Here is a 21625-nt window from a genome sequence, read left to right as displayed (position 1 = left end):
GAAGAGTCATGCTCTTCCAAGAGGAGAGGGGCCGCAGTGGACCCCAGCAGGATCTCAGGGTCCTCGTCCAGCACTTGGCTTCAGGTCCGCCAAGCTGAACCTGTGTTTGCGTTTCTCCACAAGCTCTTGCTGGCCTGGCCTTGTCGTGGAAACCACAAAGGACGGACCAACCGGGACTTCCCTTTGAACCAGGGTTCAGAGATAAGCAGAATGTTCCACAACCGCCTTTCAGACTGATCAGATCCCAAAACACGCTTTAAGAAAAATGTGTCCAGGGGCGCCTGGGTGGCTCAGTCGCTAAGCGTCTGCCTTCGGCTCAGGTCATGATCTTAGGGTCCTGGGATCAAGCCCCGCATTGGGCTCCCTGCTCCTAGCGGAAGCCTGCTTCTCCCTCGCCCACTCCCCCTGCTTGTGTTCCCTCTCTCGCTGTGCCTCTCTCAAATGAATAAATAAAATCTTTTAAAAAAGAAAAAAAAAAGAAAAACGTGTCCAGACTGTCACCTCATCAGTGCTGGCTGTGATGTGGTCTCAAGGAGGTACTGGGGTACTGGGGCCTTCACCACTTGGTGGGTCCTACCCAGCAAGCCCACGGCCTCGGGACAGCTCTGGCTTGCGCAGAGATTAGGGTGTATTAACTATGTTTCTTACTTTCTATATTTTCGAATGCTTTGACACCTTGGGGCCTGGGGACCTAGAGACACTGCCCCTCCCAGGGCCCGGGACACACCAATGAGGAGAGCTCCTAGAGCCCCCCGAGATTATCCCAACCAGCCAGTCCACACCTGCCTACACTGCCCCACCCCGTCCTTCCCACAAGAAAAGAAAGGCCGCGCCTTCCCCTCCCTCCTGCTTCCTGCCCAACCCTGGCGTGCCCCCACCTCGGGACTGGGCGTATAACAAGCTGTCTTTTCAATGCTGTTCAACTCTCGATCTGTTGGCCTCATCGTACGTAACTACTAATACAACCGACGTTTGAAATCAGACAGGCAGAAACTTACAAAGGAAGACCGGGTTTTCTTTCCTACCGACTTTTCTAAACGTGACCTTGAGCTAAGAGCCCAGACTCTCGGATGCCACCTGACGTGATGTCTGGTCACCAGGCCATCCCCCTGGTGCTCCAGCCGGGGGAGCTCAGCAGTGTCACGACAGGGGTGGGCAGAGCCCACGGTACCTAGCAGGGTGTCTTCGGGGTGGACATCCGCCGAGGCGGGGGACATCGGCGAGTTGATGGCATGTCTGCCTTCTTCCTGCAGGTCACTCACTGTCGAGAAAGGAAAACAAGGGTCAGTGTCAACGGAGTACCGTGGCCTCGCATGTCGGCAGTGGAAACACGCAGAAATCAACTCCTGCTTTTTAAGCATTTAACAAACATTCCTAAATGGCCTGTCACCCAGAAAGAGTCCGAGCAAAAATGCTCCAAACTGAGAATACGTTCTGTAGTTCTTCCCTCTGGCGCCAAGTATTTCCTGATGCCCGCCAAGCCCTGCCAGTCTGTTTCCGCTGCTCTTTGGAATACATGACTAAGACACGGAAGCTTCTGGATGCTTTCAGATCCGCCCAAGCCTGCTGAGATAGGCAAAGCTGGAACCGCAGCGACAGGGCCTGAAATGGCGGGCTCTCCGCTGCTCCCTGGAGAGCTGTGTCCTCAGCCATGGGATCTGGGGGTGGAGGCCACTCCCAACGCGCACACAGGCAAGTCCCGAATTTAGAGCAATGCTGTTGTCAATGGTCAGGTTCAAGGGAACAGAAGCCTGAGAGCAGGTAATGGCCAGCACTGGGGCAACAGAGCATGCAACAGAATCTAACCAACCTGACCCGAGGCTTCGAGCTGCAGGCACCATGACCTGCGGTGTGGACCACCAGCCGCTCTGTGTGCGTGTGTGTGTGTGTGTGTGTGTGTGTGTGTGTGTGTGTTGGGGGAACACTCAATAATCACAGGGTGCAGAGGGCTACAGGATCAGAGGCACAGCATGGATGCCAGGGGCAGAAAGGATCCTTTGCCCCCCAGGAAAACGCCTCGAGTCACATCTGCCAGAGTGTACCACCGGGACCCCCGGGGACCAACACCCTCGCCCTGTCCACTGTTTCCTCCGGTGCCCACCTACTCCTGGGACTCCAGCGTCCAGTCCCAGGATCTGATTCAGTGGGTGGGGCCTGGGCACCTGATGCTTTTGACAGCCCTGGTTGAGAGCTCTGGGCCACAGTCCCCCACCACACGCCACGGACTGGCCTCCCCATCGGTAGTCCCGGGTCACCGGTGAGCTCCGGCCTTCTCTTCCGTGAAAACTTCTTATACGTGAAAACCTCGTTCCTCTTCCAATACCAGAGTCACTGCGAACCGTTCACACCGCCTGTCCCGGGTATCTGAAGAGTAACCAAGGGGACAGGGCCTGATGGCTTTGGAGCAGGCAGGCTGGGGCGCTACGCCCCAACTCTGCTAGTGGTGAGACCCCAGGCAAGTCCCAGTCACCCCTCAGGGCCCCTGGGAGGACGAAATGATGAATGTCAGCTCTCCAGCGCAGAGCCAGGCACACAGTGGGCGAGGCGTATGGCCAGCCCTCTGCCCCGCCAGAGAATGCCCGTGTCTCACACCCAAAGGCCCTGAGATGAGGCTTATTACAAAGTAAACTCTCGCATCCCCACGTCCCCTAGCAGCATGATTCACAAGAGGCGGCAGCACCCTAAGAGCCCACTGATGGGTGGGTGACTGAGCAAGAGGCGACCTCCCCGTACAACGGAACACTACTCGCCCGTGGGAGGGAAGGCTGTTCTAACACCTGCTACCGCACGGATGAACCACAAGGGCAGCACGCCACGTGGTAGTCACAGTAGGACAAACACAGTGAGGGACCCAGAGTCATCAAGCCTCAGAGGTAAAGTCGGATGGCGGGGGGAGGGCGGTTCGTGTTTAACGCGGACGGAGTTTCCACGCCGGACGATGAAAAGCTTCAGGAGATGATGGTGGCGTCACGCCACGCCATGAACAGACTTTACGCACACGCTCACAGAGGGTTAAAATGATACATTTTATGTTATGTATGTTCTACCACAATAAAAAAAAAAAAAAGAAAGAAAGAAAGAAAGAAAAGGAAAAGTGGACCCTCTGCCAACAACATCCCGGTCTGGAAGTTGGAAGTCGTCCCCGCGGTCAGCCCCGCGCACGCACACCCGCCTCCCCAGGGCACGTCCTAGGAACAGACGGCACGCACAGTCATCTTTGTATCCCTGACCCCTCAGCTTAACCCTGTGCGAGACGCACACAAACACTCAGCACCTTCAAGTGTGATGATGCAGAGGTAGGTTTTGGAGATGCCCCCACCCCGCTCCCCCAGCAATAGTCCACAGACGCCCACGGGGGGCCCAGGCCAGCTCCGAAAGCAGCGACCACATTTCAGCAATCGCTTTTACTGTGTAATGAGTTACGAGGAGCATCTTAGCCAGCAAAAAGCTTCCAAAGGCAGAAAAAGGAAAGCGGAAAAGGGGATCTTGCATTGTATACACGAGGAGCTCCTGAACCGGTGAGCGGGGTGTATGCGGAGACCCTGAACACCTAAGTCCCATTTCCCGGGCCGATATCACAGAAGGACGAAGAGGCCAGGGGGGTCCCTTCAGGTCCAGGTGGTCGGGGATGTGGTTATGTTCACAGCCCGGGAAAGAAGAAAAGGCGGAGGGCGGGACAGGTGAGCCATGCAGGTGAGTCATGACAACGAGCCCACAACTCGGCTCAGAAAGATGCCGCACGAGTCATGCTTTCACCGGGACACAGGCCATGTGATGGGGGGAGGGCGGAAGGGTGGACACACAGAAATGCTTCCAGGGGGCCCTGCTGTCTGATCTCAAAGACACGGGGCGCAGGGGAAGAGAAAGCAAACAGCATTTTCAAAGCACAGAAATTGGGTCACATGGAAACAGAGAAATTTCCACTCTGCCCTTCAACATCAAAGATAACACTAAACAGGACCCGAGATTTCTCGACCTTAATAAACGAGAAACGCTCTCACAGAACCGCCCAGGCTCTGGCTCAACAGCACATTCCAAAGGAGCGTGTTGTGTGCAAAGCTCTGAGGGAAACAAGGACAGGGCCTGCGCTGACGAGCCCGGGTCTGTGACCACAGAGCCAGGGGTCCGAATCCCACTTTACCACACGCGGGCACGTAGCCTGGAAGGGTCCCTTCACCTTGCCAAGCCTCAGTCTCCCCATCTGTAATACGGGGGTGACAGTGGTATCTGCCTCACAGGGAGTTCTGAGCACTAAGTGAGACCATGAGTGCTCAGCTCCTGGCTCAGAGCACAAGCTCTGTGAAGGTGAGGAATGGAGATGGGAAAGCAGGCTCCAAGAGAGGGACAAAGGAAAGAGTGGAGAAGGGGAGGGCGTGCCTCCCCCGCACCCCAGGAAGAACCAGGGAAGGCTTCCTGGAGGAGGCAGCAATTGAGTGCAGCTTTGAAAGATGGCAAGAATCTGGAGAAGGGACTTTGGGACTCTCTGCAAAGCATACGGGTAACAGATCGGAGCCTGGACTCTGGAAGCCCACCACGCAGCCACATCGATGCTGAACCACGGGAGGGTTCGACAGATACCTCTTCAGGACTCTATTTCTCAGAGCCTGCGTTCCCCAGGGGACACAGCCCCGTCACTGAGGACCTTTCTGTCTATATCTGATTACCGTCCTCCAAGGGTCAGTCTGACATTTGGAAGGAGGGGCTCCTCTTGAACCATGGCTTCTCCCTAAGGACCCCACTCTGCCAGTTTAGTGGCTTTCCGTTAATCCCTGGAATGTTCTCGTTTTTAAAGTACTGGTCCATTTGCCAGAAAGCCGAACACTTCAAAGATGCAAAATGCCGGCTGCCTTGAGTCACGGAGAAAGATCCGCTCGCCTGGGAGAGCCGGCGTCTGGTGCGCACAACGGGTGTGGACGTTCAAACGGACGGGGGCTCGATGCCATGAGGCTGAGGACACACTGATTTCCTGAGTGCGTGCCATTGTTTTGAGATGAATGCCCTTGTCCACATAAAACCTGATAGCCAGCCATGAGGAAATCCATGGCAAAGGTTCCCGCTGCACCCAAGTCCACCTCCCAGGGGTGCCACTGCATGGCCATGGGCCGCACAGGGGACACGAGGCTGAGGGAAAAGCCAGGAGTTTGAGAGGAAGGATGGAGGCCAGGTCAGAAGACAGAGCCAAGGGGGGGGGGGGGGGGCGTTTGATAGCACAAGTGCCCCTTTGGGGACGGCCACCCCTCACTCAGCGGGGGCAGAGGGCAGACCGGGACATGCAGACAGCAATCACGTCTTACAAGCTTTCAGAAAAGCTCAAATTTAAGATTTAGTGTGGAATCTCCCAATTTATAAATGTAAGCACATCGTTCCAATTCTGTGGGCCAACCCGGGGCCATCAGTTTGCAACCTCAGGTCACAGTGAATGTACAATCCACGTTCCCACCCATCCGTGGGAAGTGGACAGAGGGCCACTAATGTTTCCCGAGTACCCACTACGCACCAGGCAACTTCCATGACATCCATTCATCGCATCTCCTAACAAGTGAGGGAGCGGCTGGGTCCTAGCAGGGCCGGCACCTGTTACATGTGAAGGCACCTGGTATACACCCCACAGTGAGCCCCAGAGTCAGGACTGAACCCGGTTCTACGTGGTCCCGCACCTCACTATGCCTGGCTAAGTCCTACGCACCTTCAAGCCTCAGCTTATTGGCAACCTCCTTCAGGAAGCCCTCCTGGGTGCTCCCTTCCCAAGCTGGGCTCCTCTCTGCCAGCTCACATCACACAGCCGTCCAACTTTCTCTTTCCTGGACCGTCTGCCCACCCACACCAGCACTAGCTCAGCTCCTCTGCACTGTAGGTCTTCATATTTGAGGACCAGTACAATGGAAGGCTTCGAACCCTGGAGCCGGTCTGCTGGTTTCAGATCCCGGCTCGACCACTGATAAGCTGATGATCCTGGGCAAGCTACTTATTTGCTCTGTACTTCAGCTGCCATCTGTGAAATGGGGGCACCCCTCAGTGAGAGATTACAAGACTCAATGAGGTGCTGGCATGTAGTAAGGGCTCAAAAAATGCTAGCTTTTAGCATCTGCTGGATCGATGTATACAGGCATGTTTCCAAAGCCCGTTCCTTTTCCATCACCCCACCCAAGGACTGGGCAAGGCTCAAAAAAAAAAAAAAAAAAAAAAACCTCTCCTGCCTGGAATTACAAGCACATAAAAAGGAGGAAAGAATGGAAACTAAAACCTCAACACTTGAAAGCATCTCATAAAGAGCCTGCCATTTGCACCCCAGGCCAAATGCAAAGGTTCCATCTTTGATTTTTTTTTTTAATCTTTTTCTTTGTATGGGTTTCATTTATTTATTTATACCCAGGCTCCTTCCAAAAAAACAGGCTTTTAGGCACCTTGTTTTTTTTCCCCTTTGACATTCTTGAGAACGCACACCCTGAAACCGCCCGACTCACAGAGCAAGGTCACCGTCAGGGACACGTGAATCTAAAATTACACAAAGGCTTCTCGACCTCTCGTTCCACGAGGGGCGCCGGGGCAGGAAGGGGGATCGCAAGGCACCCCCTGCAAAGATGGGGTGCAGGGAGCCACCGGGGGCTCACCCGCGGGGCTTCGTGGCGGATACAAAGCCCTGCCCAGGGGTGGGCTGCGGCCTCGGATGCTAAAGCAGTGACATTTCCATTTTCTGACATTTCAACACAGCCGTGACGTTTGGCCACCTATGGAGACTTTTTTACGCATAGCTACGCTTCTTGGTTTTCGTGCAGAACAAAAGATCAGGAGGAGAATTTTCCGCAGCACCGTGGGAATCGGACCAAAGAGAAAGCCCCCACAAAACAGCGTGTCACCTGATCCACGTCTACAAGAGGGGCCAGAAAATGGCAGGAAAGCTGCCTTGGCTCTGGACGCTTACCCACCCGGGTCTAGACACACCCACTCCCAGGCCGGGCCGGTCCTCAAGGGAACGGAGAGGTCCTTGGAGTTGCCAGGAAAACGAAGGGAGGGGAGAGGCGCATGTGCCCCCACGGGCCGGGCTAGGGCAGTCGGGGGGACAGAAACTTCCCGGTGCTTAGGAAGACCCAACCGTGAGGCTTTCCCGGCCTCTGCCCAACAGTGAGGGCTTCTGTCCGCGCTCAGAGGGGTCGTTTCTCTGCAGAAGTCACAGTTGATCAGAATAATGAAATTCACCAGCCATGGAGCTCCTCACTCAGTGGTTCTGCTGAAAGTGAGTCCCGTTGTACGGCACATGACGATCTCACAGCTCCGTTAAAACAGGGCCCAGGGAAGATGTCCCGCAGAGCGGACCGGACTGCTGGGGGAGGGGGGACCACTCTTTCTAATCTCCGAAGACACAGCGTCCACCCCAAGCTACAATCACCACGTGGGGTGGGGAGTTCTTTCCAGAGCTACCATGCTTGCAAAGGCCTTGGAATGTGAGGCCGGGTCTTTCCTGGGAGGTTATGATGTCCAGGTTCAATCTCCACGATTCTCAGGATTCTAGCGGATGGGTGGCAGCATCCGGCCTGGAGTCAAAGGCTCTGGGACCTGACGTCCCCAAGGAGCGCAGCTGCCCTTCCCGACCCGGATGTGGTACAAGAGGGAAATTACTTTCCGCGATCCGCAAGGGAAAACATACAAGAGAGAGCCTCTTGACCTTTAAAGTGGCAGATCCGGTTTGTTTTTGCTGCGGAATGGAATCTGAGGATGCTGGCCCATCGTAAGGAGCTCGGTGTATTTATGTGTGTTTAACTCGCGGTAATTTCTCAGCTGAGGATGAGTGTCTGAACCATGCTGACAACGCCACAGGAATAAGAAAGTCCCAAGACTGTGGCCCACACCGTAAGGATGGCTCAGCCTGACATCTGATTTATAGGGTTTGCTCTCCTGGGGCATGAGTTTCCATCCCATTTCTCAAGACGAAATAAGTTTCGAGGCTAAAATAAATGTGTGAGCATTTCAATAAAGCAAAATCCAAAGGAGGTCAGCGGGCGTTACTGACCCCGACATCAAGAGCTCGCAGCTGAAGATCTGTCCTGTTGAGGCAGCCGCAAGCCTCGGGTTCAGCAGGCTGCTGATCTAATGAACGCCGGTCAAAGGCCACCTCCGCGTTGGCACTTGGCCGGGCACTAAGGGGACAGGAGAACAAGACGGACGGGGCCTGCTCTCATGCCGCTGAGGGTCCGGGTGCCGGCAGCAGATGGAGGGGAAGGACGTGCCTGGCCCCTTCCACCCCACAGCCTGGCCTAGTGCCCAGCACAGAGAGGCTCTAAAGGAGTAAATGTATGATTCCCCCAGTGCAATACATACTGTGCTGCTTTAAAAACAAAACAGCAGGATATTTATGCAAACAACACAATGAGAAGCCCCGAACTATATATTTCTAGGTGTACGCATCTACATTCGTAGAGAAAAGAAGGAAAGGCTCCACTCCCAAATGACAAGAGCGGTGTCACCTGGAAGGGACGAGGGCGGAGGGAAGGAGGAGACAGAAAGGCTGGGCCACAAGCATGTTCCTACATTATTGTGAGATGAAATCAAAAGAAGGGACAAGAAACAGACATTCTGGGAGGAGTCGGTGCCCCCGTGGGGCCCGCAGCCCGTGACAGCCAATCCTACAGGGAAGGAGGCCTGCGGGAGCCGAGCCTGTCCAGGCCACAGACCGGGGCTTCCCTGCAGGACGGCAGAAGAGCAGTGTGTCTGCTGCAGAGCCCCGAGGAAGTCACAGAGGGCCGTGCGCCCATGACTTCGTGTGCAGGCAAGGGAGAAGCAGCGAGTTTTGTGGGTGAAGGAATGGATCTCCCCCAGGCAATTCTGTCATCCCCTCCAGGCTCCGGGAAATGCTTTTGCTGGATGCGAGAGGCATCTACACAGCTCAGAACCTTGGAATCCCCTGTCCCCAGCACCGTTTGAAGCCCATCTGCTGCTCCTCTGTGCTTTTACTGAACAGATCATTCCATGGCCTCTGGCTTAGGGGACCCCCGGGAAGTGCGTGGTTGCCTGGGTCAGCGTGGGAAAGGTGTGGAGGGGAGCTGAGGGGCCGCATCCTCAGGGAACCCCGCGGGATGAGACAGGACTGGGCCTGAGACAACACCGTGGATATCCCAGTCACTGCCTGGACGCCGGTCATGTCCCCGCTCCCATCGTAAGCCAGAGCCCGCCCAGGGGCCTCTGCTAACCATGCACCCTCCTGAGCACTCAGCCAGGTTCCCAAACTTCAATGCACTTAGGATCCTCTGGGCTAACAGGCAGATTCTGATCCAGCAGGTCTAGACAGGGTCCAAGACAAGGTGTCAATAACCAGCCCCAAGGCGATGTTGCTGATGCCGGTCGGTGAGCACTGGCCATCAACACCTAGAACGGTAAGAACTTAGTAGACATCCTACCCCGCCTGCTCCTGAAATCCAAACCGGTGAGCGACTTTCATGCTCCTTTCAGAAATGAAGACAGGGGTCAAGTTTCCACAACTTCCTACCTGGCTGGCACCTGCCACAGAGGTGTTTCCCTCCCCAGGAAGGAAGGAGATTTACTGGGCACACCCCACACGTGCTGTCATGCGACGCTCCCCCTACAGACGAGGTCTCTAAAACACTGAGCCACGTCCAAGCTGGCCCAGCCAGTTAGGGATGGATCCGACCCACCCAAGGCCTGCAGTTCCCCAAACCACACCATCTTCCCGCTTCCGGTGGGATCAGAAGGAAACACAGACCGTTTGCTGCCTGTGGGGAGAGCCCAGAACTTCAGTCCTTCTCCGAATCCCTGTTCTCGATCTTGAGCCAAAGGCAGAGCTGCCTGTTTCGGCAGCAATAATGAAGGAGTTCACTTGCCACCCGGGTTTCTCCCAAGACCCTCTTTTCCAAAGGGCTGGTTCCTACACCCTAGGAAAATGGGTTCAATAGTAGAAATGGCTCTAGGATGCGGGGGGCAGGGGGTGCTTGGGATTCTCCCGGCAGCACTGCCAGCCTTGGGGGACACGGCAAGCAATCCGGAGGGAGAGAGAAATTCAGAGAGGGAACTTCACAGCACAGCTCTGACCTCACACAAAGCCACTGCAAATGATAACCTGATTCTGGAGCCAGAAGGCTGAAGGCGGAAAGCCCCCAAACACATACACATGCAAAGAACACAGAGGGAGGAAGCAAGAGGCTGGACAGGACCCTCCTCAGATTCTCCATCTTGTGTCCTGTCCCTGGGGCAGCTGTGGGGAGAGGGGAGGAACCTGTCACCAGGACGGCCACTCGGCCTCCCATGGGCCCCGCCGTGGCCTCTCCCCTTCTTTGGTGACTGTCCTGGACTCGGCTATTTCTCCTCCCCAGCACCCTGTCACCTTCTTCTGGTCAAACCAGAACCCAGCCTTCCCTTGGAGGGAACCAGCACATACCCCTCATTCGCAGGCGTTACAATCCAGGTGGGGACCTGCCCCCGGCCCCAGTGTGCAGCCAATGGGTTCGCTGCACTCCCCGGAACACAGGTATCAAGTCAGGAATGGGCTTGGCCTGCTAGAGTCGACAGCTACAAGAAGACTGTACTGGGAATGCAGAATGAGACGGGCACTTTGCCCCAGTGGCCTTGACCCAGCAAGGACACAGGTGGAAGCTGCACCATCATCCTACCACCAAACAGAACCTGGAAATGAAGGCACTGGATGGACAGACCTGAGAGAACAGTTTGGCCACACCATTTGTGTGCTAGATCAAGCCTTACCTGAGGCCAGCCCCCCGTGGCCCTTTCTGTCAAAAGGCACCAATGAATTCCATTTTGTTCTTAATCCACTTTGAGTTTTCTGTCATTTGCAAACAGAGTCCTCTCTGAGGCAGCAGTCCTTCCGGCACGCAAAGCTAAGCATGTCCCTGGTGTAACCCACAACACGGCTCCCTCCGACTCCAGGGTAAAACGCAAGCTCCCCCAAACACTTGATGAGCAGACCCCACTTCTCATCAAGCTGCAGCTCCTGACTTCCACACACACCTTCTAACGAGGCCATCCCAAAACCAGTCATGTCTGTCACATCTCTGCCCGAACTGTCCCCACCACCAGAGATGCCCTCCACTTTCTATCTGGCTAACTCCACTCCACCCCCCGGATTTGTCCGGATGGCACTCTGCACTCAGGCCCCAGACGGAGTGAGGGTTCCTCCTCTGGCTCCCTACAGCTCCCCTTGCCCATGACAACTACAGTCCTTTACCCCCTGTCGGTGCAGCTCCGGGGTGGGCGTGCCTCCCTGCCCCCACCCAGGAGTGCACGGGGGCCAGGTGCTGCTCAGGACCATGGCCTCATGGGCCCCTGGGTGGCTCAGTTGGTTAAGCAACTGCCTTCGGCTCAGGTCATGATCCCGGAGTCCTGGGATCGAGTCCCACATCGGGCTCCCGGCTCAGCGGGGAGCCTGCTTCTCCCTCTGACCCTCTCCCCTCTCATGCTGTTTCTCTGTCTCTCTCTCTTTCTCTCAAATAAATAAATAAAATCTTTAAAAAAAAAAAAAAAAAGGACCATGGCCTCAGAGCCTGCACAAAACCTGACACGTGATAAGCACGCAATAAATATTTGTGGGACGAATGAGTACGTGTTTATGTAGACAAAAAGGAGCTGAACGGGAGAATTCAGGTAAGAGACGCAAAGTCAGGAGAACGGGGAACAGACTGTTCTTGCAAAACACGCCACCTCCAGCCACTTAATTGGGTGGAAAAGGAGAGTTTCCATTAAGGCTTACATTAGCCCGGCAGTCGTGGGTCACCAAGGACCCAATTACTGCGATGTGGCCGCGGGGAGGGTGAGGGCTCAGAGGAAGGATTCTGCTCTGCAATTAGGGACTTATCGGGATACGCTGCCTCTGGAGCCTCATTCCCAAACCTCATCGGCTGGGGCGCGCGTTGAGACCAGCCACCTGCGGCAGGCATCCGGAAGAGAGGCCGGCGAGCACAAAGCCATCCACCCATCTCCAGGAAAGTAGGTCTTCTGAATACCAAAAGTTGCTTAAGTATAAAAACAAAAAAGGCTAGAGCTCAGAAGCTGCTGTCAAACAGACAATTCCCCGGCCCAGATCAGGCCTTTTCTTCCCCTTTGCCCTGGGTGATCAGAAAAATGCGAGGACCACAGAGAAACGCATTGTCTGTGGGAAGGAGAATAGGAAGAAAGAGTTCTGGGTGAATGTGAAATGTCAGGTTTACCATATAAACCACCTGGTGAGCAGAAACCAGGACACGGGAGGGGCCCGGGCTTCTCGCTCATAAAGGATGACTGATCCTGTAGGGACAAGAGGACAACATGGCCGGCGGCTCAGGTGGAGAGCAAGTGGGTCAGCTTATTCAAGTCACCTCCCAGATGCAGCAGGTAGAATCCTCAGGGGCCAGATACAGCGGCTGGGGCCGCACATGGCCGGCGTCTGCTTTAGTCTCTGCAGGTCTCAGCTCCGGGTCCCTCCCGTCCAGTCCACCTCCCACACTGTCTCAAGACTTCGTCCCCAGAACACAGCCCATCAGTCATTCCCCTGCCCGCAGACCATCCCCCACCTTCCACTGCCTCACCACCCAAAGCCCAAATCCCTCCCCATGGCATCCCACCCCAACCCTCCAAAGGGTCCCTCATCCAAAGCCCCCCAAGCCCAGGGCGGGTGCCATAGAGGCAGAATAGAGAACCCACAGACTCTTGGGCACATGCTTTATCTCCTTCTGTCTTTTACTGTCTCTCCACTGCAGGGGGATAATAACCAGACACGATCCTAAGGTTGTCGTGACAACTAATTTAACAAGAAGCAGCCAAGTGGTAATTTTTGGGTCTCCCCTTCCTATCCCACCATCAGCGCCTGCACTGGGTGACAGGGAGTCACCCGCCTGACACGCTCACCCAATGCGCCAAGTACTTGCAAGGCTGCGAGGTCCAGGGGCACCTGGGTGGCTCAGTCGGTTAAGCAACTGCCTTCGGCTCAGGTCATGATCTCGGGGTCCTGGGATCAAGCCCTGTGTCGGGCTCCCTGCTCAGCGGGGAGTCTGCTTCTCCCTCTCCCTCTGTGCTTTCTCTCTCAAGTAAATAAATAAAATAAAATCTAGGGGGTAAAAAAAGGCTGCAAGGTCCGGCCATGTACTCACAGCCAGCCCCTGTGCTCCCGGTTACGACCGAGGGGGTGTGTGAATGTCTCACTACCAGACTATAGACTCCCAGAGGCAGAGGCCAACCCCTACCACCCCTGTGCCCCCAGAGGTGGGCCCAGCACAGAGCAGACATGCCCACCTGACGGCACCGAGCCAAACCAGACTCCGAAAGCCTCAGGTATGTATAAGTATCGAGGGGTAGAACGGCCTCATAAGCTAACTGTTCAGGTGATGAGGGGCCATGTACCACCACGTCACCGATTCTCAAAAAATCCAGACATTGAAACATCCATCTCACTGCACATCAGGCATGATCTAATCTCAAAGATCCTTCATGTTCGGCTCAGGCATCACCGCAAATATCTTCATATGGTGGCTGAGCATTTAAAACAGACACTAATTAGGCTGAATTATAACAGAACCCCAACTCTACATAAAACACCCGGATGGCAGCTGGATGGTGCCAGCAACACGTGTGACCCCCCACACACACCACCGCCACCACGCTAATTCTGAGAAATCCAGAGTGCCTCCCAAAGCACCAACAGGGAGCCGAGGCCAGCCACCGTGCATGGTGACCGGCGACCAGGAGAAGGAAGCCACAGGAGGCTCAGCAGCATGGCTCAAGTGACTCACAGGGAAATCAAAATGCAGCCCCACGCCAGGAGCAAAGGATGGTGGAGCGGGGCTCCCCCAGGCAAACGTGCTTCTCTGGGTATGCACGAGAGCCCCGGCTTCCCCAGGACCTCGAGGGCCACCATCACTTAATGGGCGCTTGTTGGCATATGTTATCTGATGAACAGCCGGACACACGTCCCTGAGGCCAGCCTCCCCAGAACCCCAAAAGGGCCATCCAGTTCTGCCTCCCGCTTTCTCAGTCCCCCGCTTAGCACAAACGCCTAGCAATCACTGCATCCTGGCTGCATGCATGCTAATCTGGATGTGATGTGTGTGCTCTGTTCCCTTGATTTGGGGAAGGTGCATTTATCACATTTCCACCAATCAATTGTGCTGGGTTTTGGTGAGGACGTGGAAGCAATTTTAATCACTGGTCATGAAAATCCGTCATGAGTTAACAAAAAGGGAGAGAGAGTCTAAAATAAGCAGAAGGTGGGGGCAGAGGGCTGACACCACCCCCAAAGAAACCCAGAATTATCAAACATGCCACATCGTTGTCTCCCCTTTGTGCTTATCGGCCGCGGCCACGGCCCCCACGGAGCCAAACGGTGCGGGGTGCCCCACCAAAGCAGGAGGTTACAAAATCTGCTGATCATTTCCAGGAGCGGGCAAGCCCAACGAGCTTAACGCACCGGGAGAGAAATGTGCTTAATAAAGAGAAAACAGAAATGGCAATGCAGAAGTCATCCCGGTAAAGCAAGTTCGGTGGGTCCCTGTGCTGCAAACTCATATTAATTAATCTGATCAGTAATGTCCCATCGTATTCAGGGAAGTCCAAAGCGTGTTCTGCTGAGAAAATAAGAAGATTAAATCATTAAGTCGTTAAAAAAAAAAACAAAACGATTCTATGTGCACCTGCCACCAGAGACCTGGGGGGGAGGGAGGGGGACCAGAGAAGGGGCTGAGGAAACGGCGGCAGCATGGCGCCCTCTACTGGCCTATCTCCACCAGCAGAAGCAAGACCAGACCCCATCTGCAAAGGTTCTATCTGAACTAAAGAATCCGGCCTGCTGGGCAGATGGGCACCTTCCAACGGGGGCAGTCCTGGTGCTGGCAGCTGCGTCCTCACTTGAGACACTCTGGGGGCCAAAGTGGCATTTCGGGTGGCCCGTCTGGGCAAGCACAACCCCACCCTAGCTCAAATGGATCCAACACTCCAGGCAACAGAGGAAAGGGATCTTCACAACCCGCTGGGGTTCCTGGAGACCAGCCTTTGTAGGGAAAGCCCCAGAGGAGTAGCTAGGAGCCAGAGGCCAGTGGAGACTCCCTTGCAGCCAGCCAGACGAAGCGAGGTTCCCCATCACACCCCACACAATCCCATTGGGCCCCGTCCCACTGCTCTCCTTTCAAGCACGGTCACATTTGAGGCACATGCATGCACCTGTTGCTGGATGCATGTCCACAGTGGTCTGGAAGGGCAGACGCACGGGGCCCGGCCCAGAGGAGGTACTCAATGACACACAGCACGTTAATGGTGAATTCGTGGATGAATGAACAAGGGAATGTTTCAGGACCCTAACATTCCCCTCCAGTGTTCCTCTTTGGAACTCGTAGGAGCTGTTTTCTTTCAGGGCCTCTGGGCCCTGCTAAATAACGCTCCCCTGCCCCCAAAGATGTCTCCATCCTGATCCCTGGAACCTGTAGCTCTGCAAGGCAAAAGGGACCTTGCAGATATGATTAAGTCAGGGATCTTGAGACGGGGAGTGATCCTGGTTATCCAGGGGGGCTCAAAGAAGTTGCAAAGGTCCTAAAAAGGACACAGGTGGCGCTGTGAGCAATGAGACAGCAGAAGCAGCGAGAGATGCGAAGACACTGCACTCTTGGCTTTGCAGATGCTGGGCGGGCCCCACGCCAAAGAACGCAGGCACCTGGAGAAGCGGAGAAGTCGAGAAAATGGATTCTTGCCTGGAGCCTCCAGAAGGAGCACAACCTTGCCAACACCTGGATTTTAGGACTTCAGACCTCAAGAACTGTTAAGTCTGTGTTGCTTTAAGCCACTAAACTTGTGGTAATTCATTACAGCGCCCAGAAAACTCAGACAGCCCCAAGCTCCTCCATGCCATTTCAAAAGGCCCAGAACATTCTTTGACTGCACCTGTTTTACTGAGCACCTACTGTGCGCCAGACCCCAGGCGAAGCCCCAATGACACAGGCATGGCCTCGGTCACACGGGCAGAACAAACATAAACGAGCACGTAGGGAGGAGTCCGACTGACGCTGTGGATAAAAACACAACTGTCCCCGAGCATTGCAGGTCATGCGCATGTGACAATGAGGCCTGAGAAGATTGGCTTCTTGATGGCAAATCCACTAACATGTATTGCCTTTTACCTTTATGCAGAAGGAGCAGGATAGGCTCGTGTCCACGAGATCCAGGTGACCCCTCCCCCAGGGGCTCCTCAGAGGGGCCAGCACAGCAGCTGACGGGGCCACCGCACCCCCCTCCTCCCGCACCTGGCTACTGAACAGGCTCACAGGGAGCAGTCGGGGATGTGCTAAGCCCCTGACCTTTCTGGCCACAGCTATGACCCACCGCCTCCCCAGGCCTGAACCTTCTTGTCTGCTCTCCTCCCAGAGCACCTGTCCTAGGCATCTTCTCAGTCCCACCTCTGCTACTCCAGGTCTCAGCCCCCAGGGTCCCAGGCAGCAGCCCCAGCCAGTTTGAACCCATTCTTTCTCGAGGTCATAGTTCAAGTGGCTATACACAGTAAATGCACCAGCCCAGATGTCAGGGTCCTCGCCAGCCTCACGAAACACCCAGTAGCAGGGTGTCATGTTAGCACGCCGATGAAGAAAAGGATACCCGCCCCCCCGCGGCTTCACCCACGCAGGCCCCAGCCTGAGGACATTGGCGGGGCACGGGCAGGGGGATGGGTAGGGAGGAGGAGGACTCAGGTGAGACAGGTCCCATCAGCCTACCTATCTGGCTGTGACTTTGGGCAAGGTAACTTCTCCCAGCATTGTGCCAGGTACGTTCAACACAGCATCTCCTCCGAAATAAGGATGCACACAAGGGTTGTAGGGCACGGGGCAGACGGGGGCCCGGAACTCCAATCCACAGCTCCCCAGCATGCATTCAGGGAGCCGGTGTTTGCACTTACATCACCAAGCCCGCCTACCATGCCCGTATATCACCAAGCCCGACTACCATGCCCGTATGTCTTTTCTAGACTCCTTGAACTGCCCTAGTTGTGAAGTTCGAGTGCCTGCACATAGCAGTGTCTCTGAAGCCCCGATCCACAAACTGCCACCTCTTCATTCTCAAGTTCCCTTCTGGTGTCCCATTCCACCCCCAACTTGAACCGCCCCCCCTTCCGCAAGGGCGGCAGGAAAGCGACGGCCTGCGGGGTGGGGACAGAGATGACTGGGCCTGGCGCCCCGGAGGAAGGAAGCCTGCCCACCCCACACGCTCCTGCAGGAGCTCACGCAGGCTCCCCACTGCCGGGACGGGGCTACCCTGCAGACCAGGAGACGGAGGCCCTGCAAGCAGGCGACCTGCCCAAGGAGAGGCAGCCAAGTGCTGACTTTCATCCTGGAACCAAGTCTCCCCAGCAACAAAGCGCTCTCCCACCAAACAGCAGACAAGGGAGTCACAGGCATTTAAGAAATCCTAGAAAGTTCTTACAGTCCTGGATCCCTGTAGATAGGTAAGAGGGCAGGGAGGAGGGAGAGGGGAGCCAGGACACAAGGACAAAGGCAGGGACACCGAAGGAGCGGCGGTGCCTTCTGGGCACCGGGGATGGCGATAGGGGGTCCTAAGTGCAGGGGGCGGGCACCCTCCCTTACCCCCATTTTACCGATGAGGAAGACAAAGGAATGGCCAAGGCCCCAAGGCCAGTAAGAGATGGGGCTAGGACTCGTATCCTGCCATCCCACTAGCTGAGTGTCCAGAATAAATGCGTGCCCACTGTCGTGAGCCCCGTCACAGCTGCCCCGCCCCCCGCCCTCATGCACAGCAGACCTCGAGCCTGAGGAGGTGACAAACACACCGATGACCAGCATTATTCCAGAAAAGGCCTCTGGGTGCCAAGCAGAGCAGGCTGGGGGTGGGGGGCAGGGGAGTGTGGGCAGGTGGCCCCGGAGCCACAGAGGAGGGGGCACACTCAAGTCGGTCCCCAAGTTTTGGGAGCCTGGGGACCCTTTCCTAACCAAGAGTTTCACAGACTTCCATCTCCATCGGCAGCTGTGCTTTCCAGGCAGAAAGCACGTGTTAAACTAGCTCGTGGACATCCCGCAGAACCTGAGGAACTGGCGAACAGCAGGGCACGGATGAGCAAGATGTGCGTTTGTTTGTCCCCATCATTTCTGGTCCCCAAGCAGGCTCCACTGACCCACCTGGGCATTCCCAGGTCTGGTAGGGATTCAGCCCGGGGTCAAGGGAGCAGAGGAAGCAGTGGGTGAAGCAGAGCTAAACAGAGGACTTTTTCTGCAGAACTTCTCAGAGCCTTGATTGTGCTCCTGCACCTCATGACTCTCCCAGGGGATGGGCAGTGCACGCAGCTACCCAGCGCCTCAGTTAGAAAGGCCTAGAGCAAGGTCCCTCTGGGCCTGAGGGGAGGGTGGCAGGGTCTGCCCCTCAGCCAGCCGCCAAGCCCTTCCATCAGCCATCCATTCCCACACCCCTCCCCACCCCACCCCTGCACGGGAAGAAACAGCGGCCTGGTTCAGCCGCTTTCTGCTCTTTGCGGTAAGGCCTTCTGTCTCTGAAGAGCTGCCCCAGAGTGAGCAGAGAGCCTCCCTGCATCCAGTCTCCTTAAGCGCCTCCTTCAACTGCTGGTTCCTCCTCCAGAAAGGCCCCCACACCCCTGCAAAAAGCCTGCTCAAAACAATGTGAATGATTAAGACACAGGCAAAAAATCAGCCTGTGACCTCCTTGAGGGAACAGCTCCCATCTTGGTCACCTGAGGACCTAAGCCCCAGTGTCCCTTTTTTTTTTTTTTTTTTTTACCAGGCAGAGCCCAGGGAAAATGTGTTTGTTACTCCACAGGGCAGGGAAGGAGGATCTGTTGGGAGCTTTCTCCGTGTCAGGGGCACAGGGGCCTCTGAATCGCCACCATCTTACTGTCCCCAGAAGGCCCCAGGGAGATGGCCTTCAAGCTGACGTGAAGAGCTCCAATTGCTGTGTGACCTTGGCCAACTTAGTTAGCCTCTCTGGGCTTCGGTTTCAACTGTGAAGTTTTACGAGGATCGCACGAGGCGCATCACCTGTCCCGCTATCTCCTTCCCAGGTGGGAAGACAGAGCATCGGGGGGACTATGCCAGCTAGCACGATCAGAGCTGATAACGAGCAGGCCGGGCTCACGGCTGCCTGCTCAGCGCGAACACCTTCCACGTCTGCTGCTTCCCAAGAAAAGACCGAATGAATCGCTTATCCAGTGGTGACAACAAGAGCCAGATCCTGGCCAAGATCAGCCAGTTAAAGGGGAAAGACAGAACCAAAGGGTCATTAAAAAGAAATCCACCATGTCACGTAGCCCCTAAAAGCAGCATCATTGTAATTTGTCCCTGAAAACATTCCAAACGCCATTCTTCTAGGCCCAAAGACCCACATGAACCCCCCAGCCCACCCCGGGCGACTGAAACGTCCGGACACATCGCGGCGCACGCAGCAGGCTTCTGTCCATCGGAGCCAAGGGGAGATTCCCAAGGACCCTCTTACCCCACCGTCCTCACGCCAACGTCCTCGTCCCCTTCCCGGTAAATCAAACGGCTAGCCCAGGCCCATTCTTATCTAAACAACCCTCCCCCATAAAGCAGAGCAGGAATTAGGGCCAGCCCCAGGCTTGAGTCCTGCTGAAAATGGTCAGAAAACAGGGGGCACTCACTGGCCGGGAGGGGGTGCGGCTGGAGGGCGCGTTAGAAACGCAGATGAGCACCAGGCCGGCGGGCACGGGGCGGGCACCCAGAGCACACACATCACGTTCATATATGGACGCGGGCAGGGACCCCATGACTTGCAGTTTGCGGGAAAGGCCTCTTTAGGGCACTCTGAGGAAGGCCACGAGGGATCGGGCCACCCGGAGGACGGGCCTGCTTTCAAATGATAGAACTCTGCTAACCACAAAACACTATTTCTGTCCTCGCTGCCAACGGCCTCTTGGGCCAAGCAAACTGCTCCAGGAAAACCAACCCAGAGCGCGCAGGGAAGAAAGGAAGGGAGTATCCATTCCTGCGGTGGGACCCGAGAGTCGCGATTATGTGGCTGGGGGGGGACGGGGGGGACGGCCCAGCAGACGCTGGCCTCTGATAAGCCTTCGTTCTGAGCCTGGGGCTGGAGCCGGGCTCCGGGGCAGGGTGCCAGGCCAGGCCCGCGGCGCCCCAGGCTGCCTTCCGGTTGCCAACTCCGTCAGGAGCACCCCCGCGCTAACGAGGAACACTTGTCACCCCGTTTCCACGACAACAGAAATCAGACACCAGAAACAGAAAGCCTAAGCCAGAGCCCAGGCCACCCAAACAGTGGCGGCTGGCAGATTTGCTTTTGGTGGTGCTCACTTCCCAGGGTGGAGGGGCCCAGGAAGATCCTGGAACGGGGGCGGGGGTAGGGGGGAGCGGGGAGCAGGACTAGATCTGCTCCCCGCTTTGGCCCCTGGACACACCAGCAGCAGGTTTCAAAAGCCGGGCCCAGCCTCCCACCAGCTGGGTGACCTGCACAAGCCATGTCTGCGTTTCCACATGTATCAAACGGGGTTGCCAACCATAACGGAGCTCCTGCGGTTGTCACAGGGATAAGCGGGCTCCTGTGGGACCTGCCACTGGGACGCACGAGGAGCTCTTATTTGTGATAATTCCTAGCAATCCCCAACTCCTAGGGAGACACATTCTTCTCGTAGGTGTTGCTCGATGGATCAGCCAGTCCCCAGGTCTGCTTAGGCGGGAGTGCACGAGCCCAACAGAGACACCAGTGCCCAGAGCTGGCCCTCCTGTGGGCGGGGTTCCAGAAAGGTGCTCTGGGGCCATGAGCAGTCATGGGCATCGGGATCCCACCCTCCCAGGCACCCCTGCCCCACCCCACAGTCCACCCCCACTAGACAGGATGCAAACCTGGGGTCATGCAGAACTCAAATGTCAGAGTCTTCACCCCCAGGACCTCAGAATGTGACGGGACTTGGAGACAGAGCCTTTAAAGAGGAGTGGGGTCATAGGGGTGGACCCTGATCCAACCTGACTGGTGTCCTTAGAAGAGCAAATGTGAATGCACAGAGACAGAAGCCGGGCACGTGCAGAGGGAAGACACCATCAGCAAGCCAGGGAGAGAAACCAAGCCCACCGGCACCTTGACCGTGGACTTCCAGAACTGTGAGCACAGAAATTCCTGTTGCTTCAGCCACACAGTCCATGGTACTTTGTTATGACAAGCCTAGCAAACCTAAATTAACACAGAGCCCGCCGCCAGGACAGCAGAGGGCACTGGTGCCCAGGGGGGATGCCCCTCCGGGTTGAGCAGAGCGGAGGCAGGAAGACCCTCGCCAGCCCGCGAACGGAGCGGCTACCTCCCCGTGGAAGACCACCGGCGCTCCAGGGAGAGGGGCCTTCGGCCGGGACACAGAGTCTGCGCTGGGAGTGGGGGGGGGGATCTTCTCAGCACCTCGACGTCACCAAGTCAGCCGAGCAGATGCCCCGGGGACAGAAATCACAGAGGGTCAGTCACAAAAGACGCCGCCTAGCTTTTAAAAGGAAACCAACTGTCCGCTTGAAAAACTACAAGAGAATCGGGAACCCCAGGGTCTCCTCCGGAAGAGTCATATATATGGATATAGGTAGATATAAAAAAAAAAAAAAACACACTCATAGATGCAGAGAACAGACTGCTGGGGGCTAGGGGCGGGGAGAACAGGAGAACCATGTCTAATGGGAAC

General features: G+C 56.0%; 1 protein-coding gene across 1 annotated transcript in view; it reads right to left on the bottom strand.

Moving 5' to 3' along the window:
- PARVB (parvin beta) overlaps positions 1 to 21625 on the bottom strand; it is a 96382-nt gene that overhangs the window by 50798 nt on the left and 23959 nt on the right. Inside the window, exon 2 of the mRNA XM_032416518.1 lies at positions 1172 to 1261. Coding sequence (XP_032272409.1) covers positions 1172 to 1261 — 90 coding nt within the window. The remainder of the gene's footprint in view (positions 1 to 1171; positions 1262 to 21625) is intronic.

The sequence above is a fragment of the Phoca vitulina genome, unplaced genomic scaffold (genome assembly GCF_004348235.1).
Source record: "Phoca vitulina isolate PV1807 unplaced genomic scaffold, GSC_HSeal_1.0 scaffold19, whole genome shotgun sequence".
Lineage (NCBI taxonomy): Eukaryota > Metazoa > Chordata > Mammalia > Carnivora > Phocidae > Phoca > Phoca vitulina.
The sequence above is the reverse complement of the archived record's forward strand: the minus strand, read 5'-3'. Positions and strand labels throughout refer to the sequence as shown.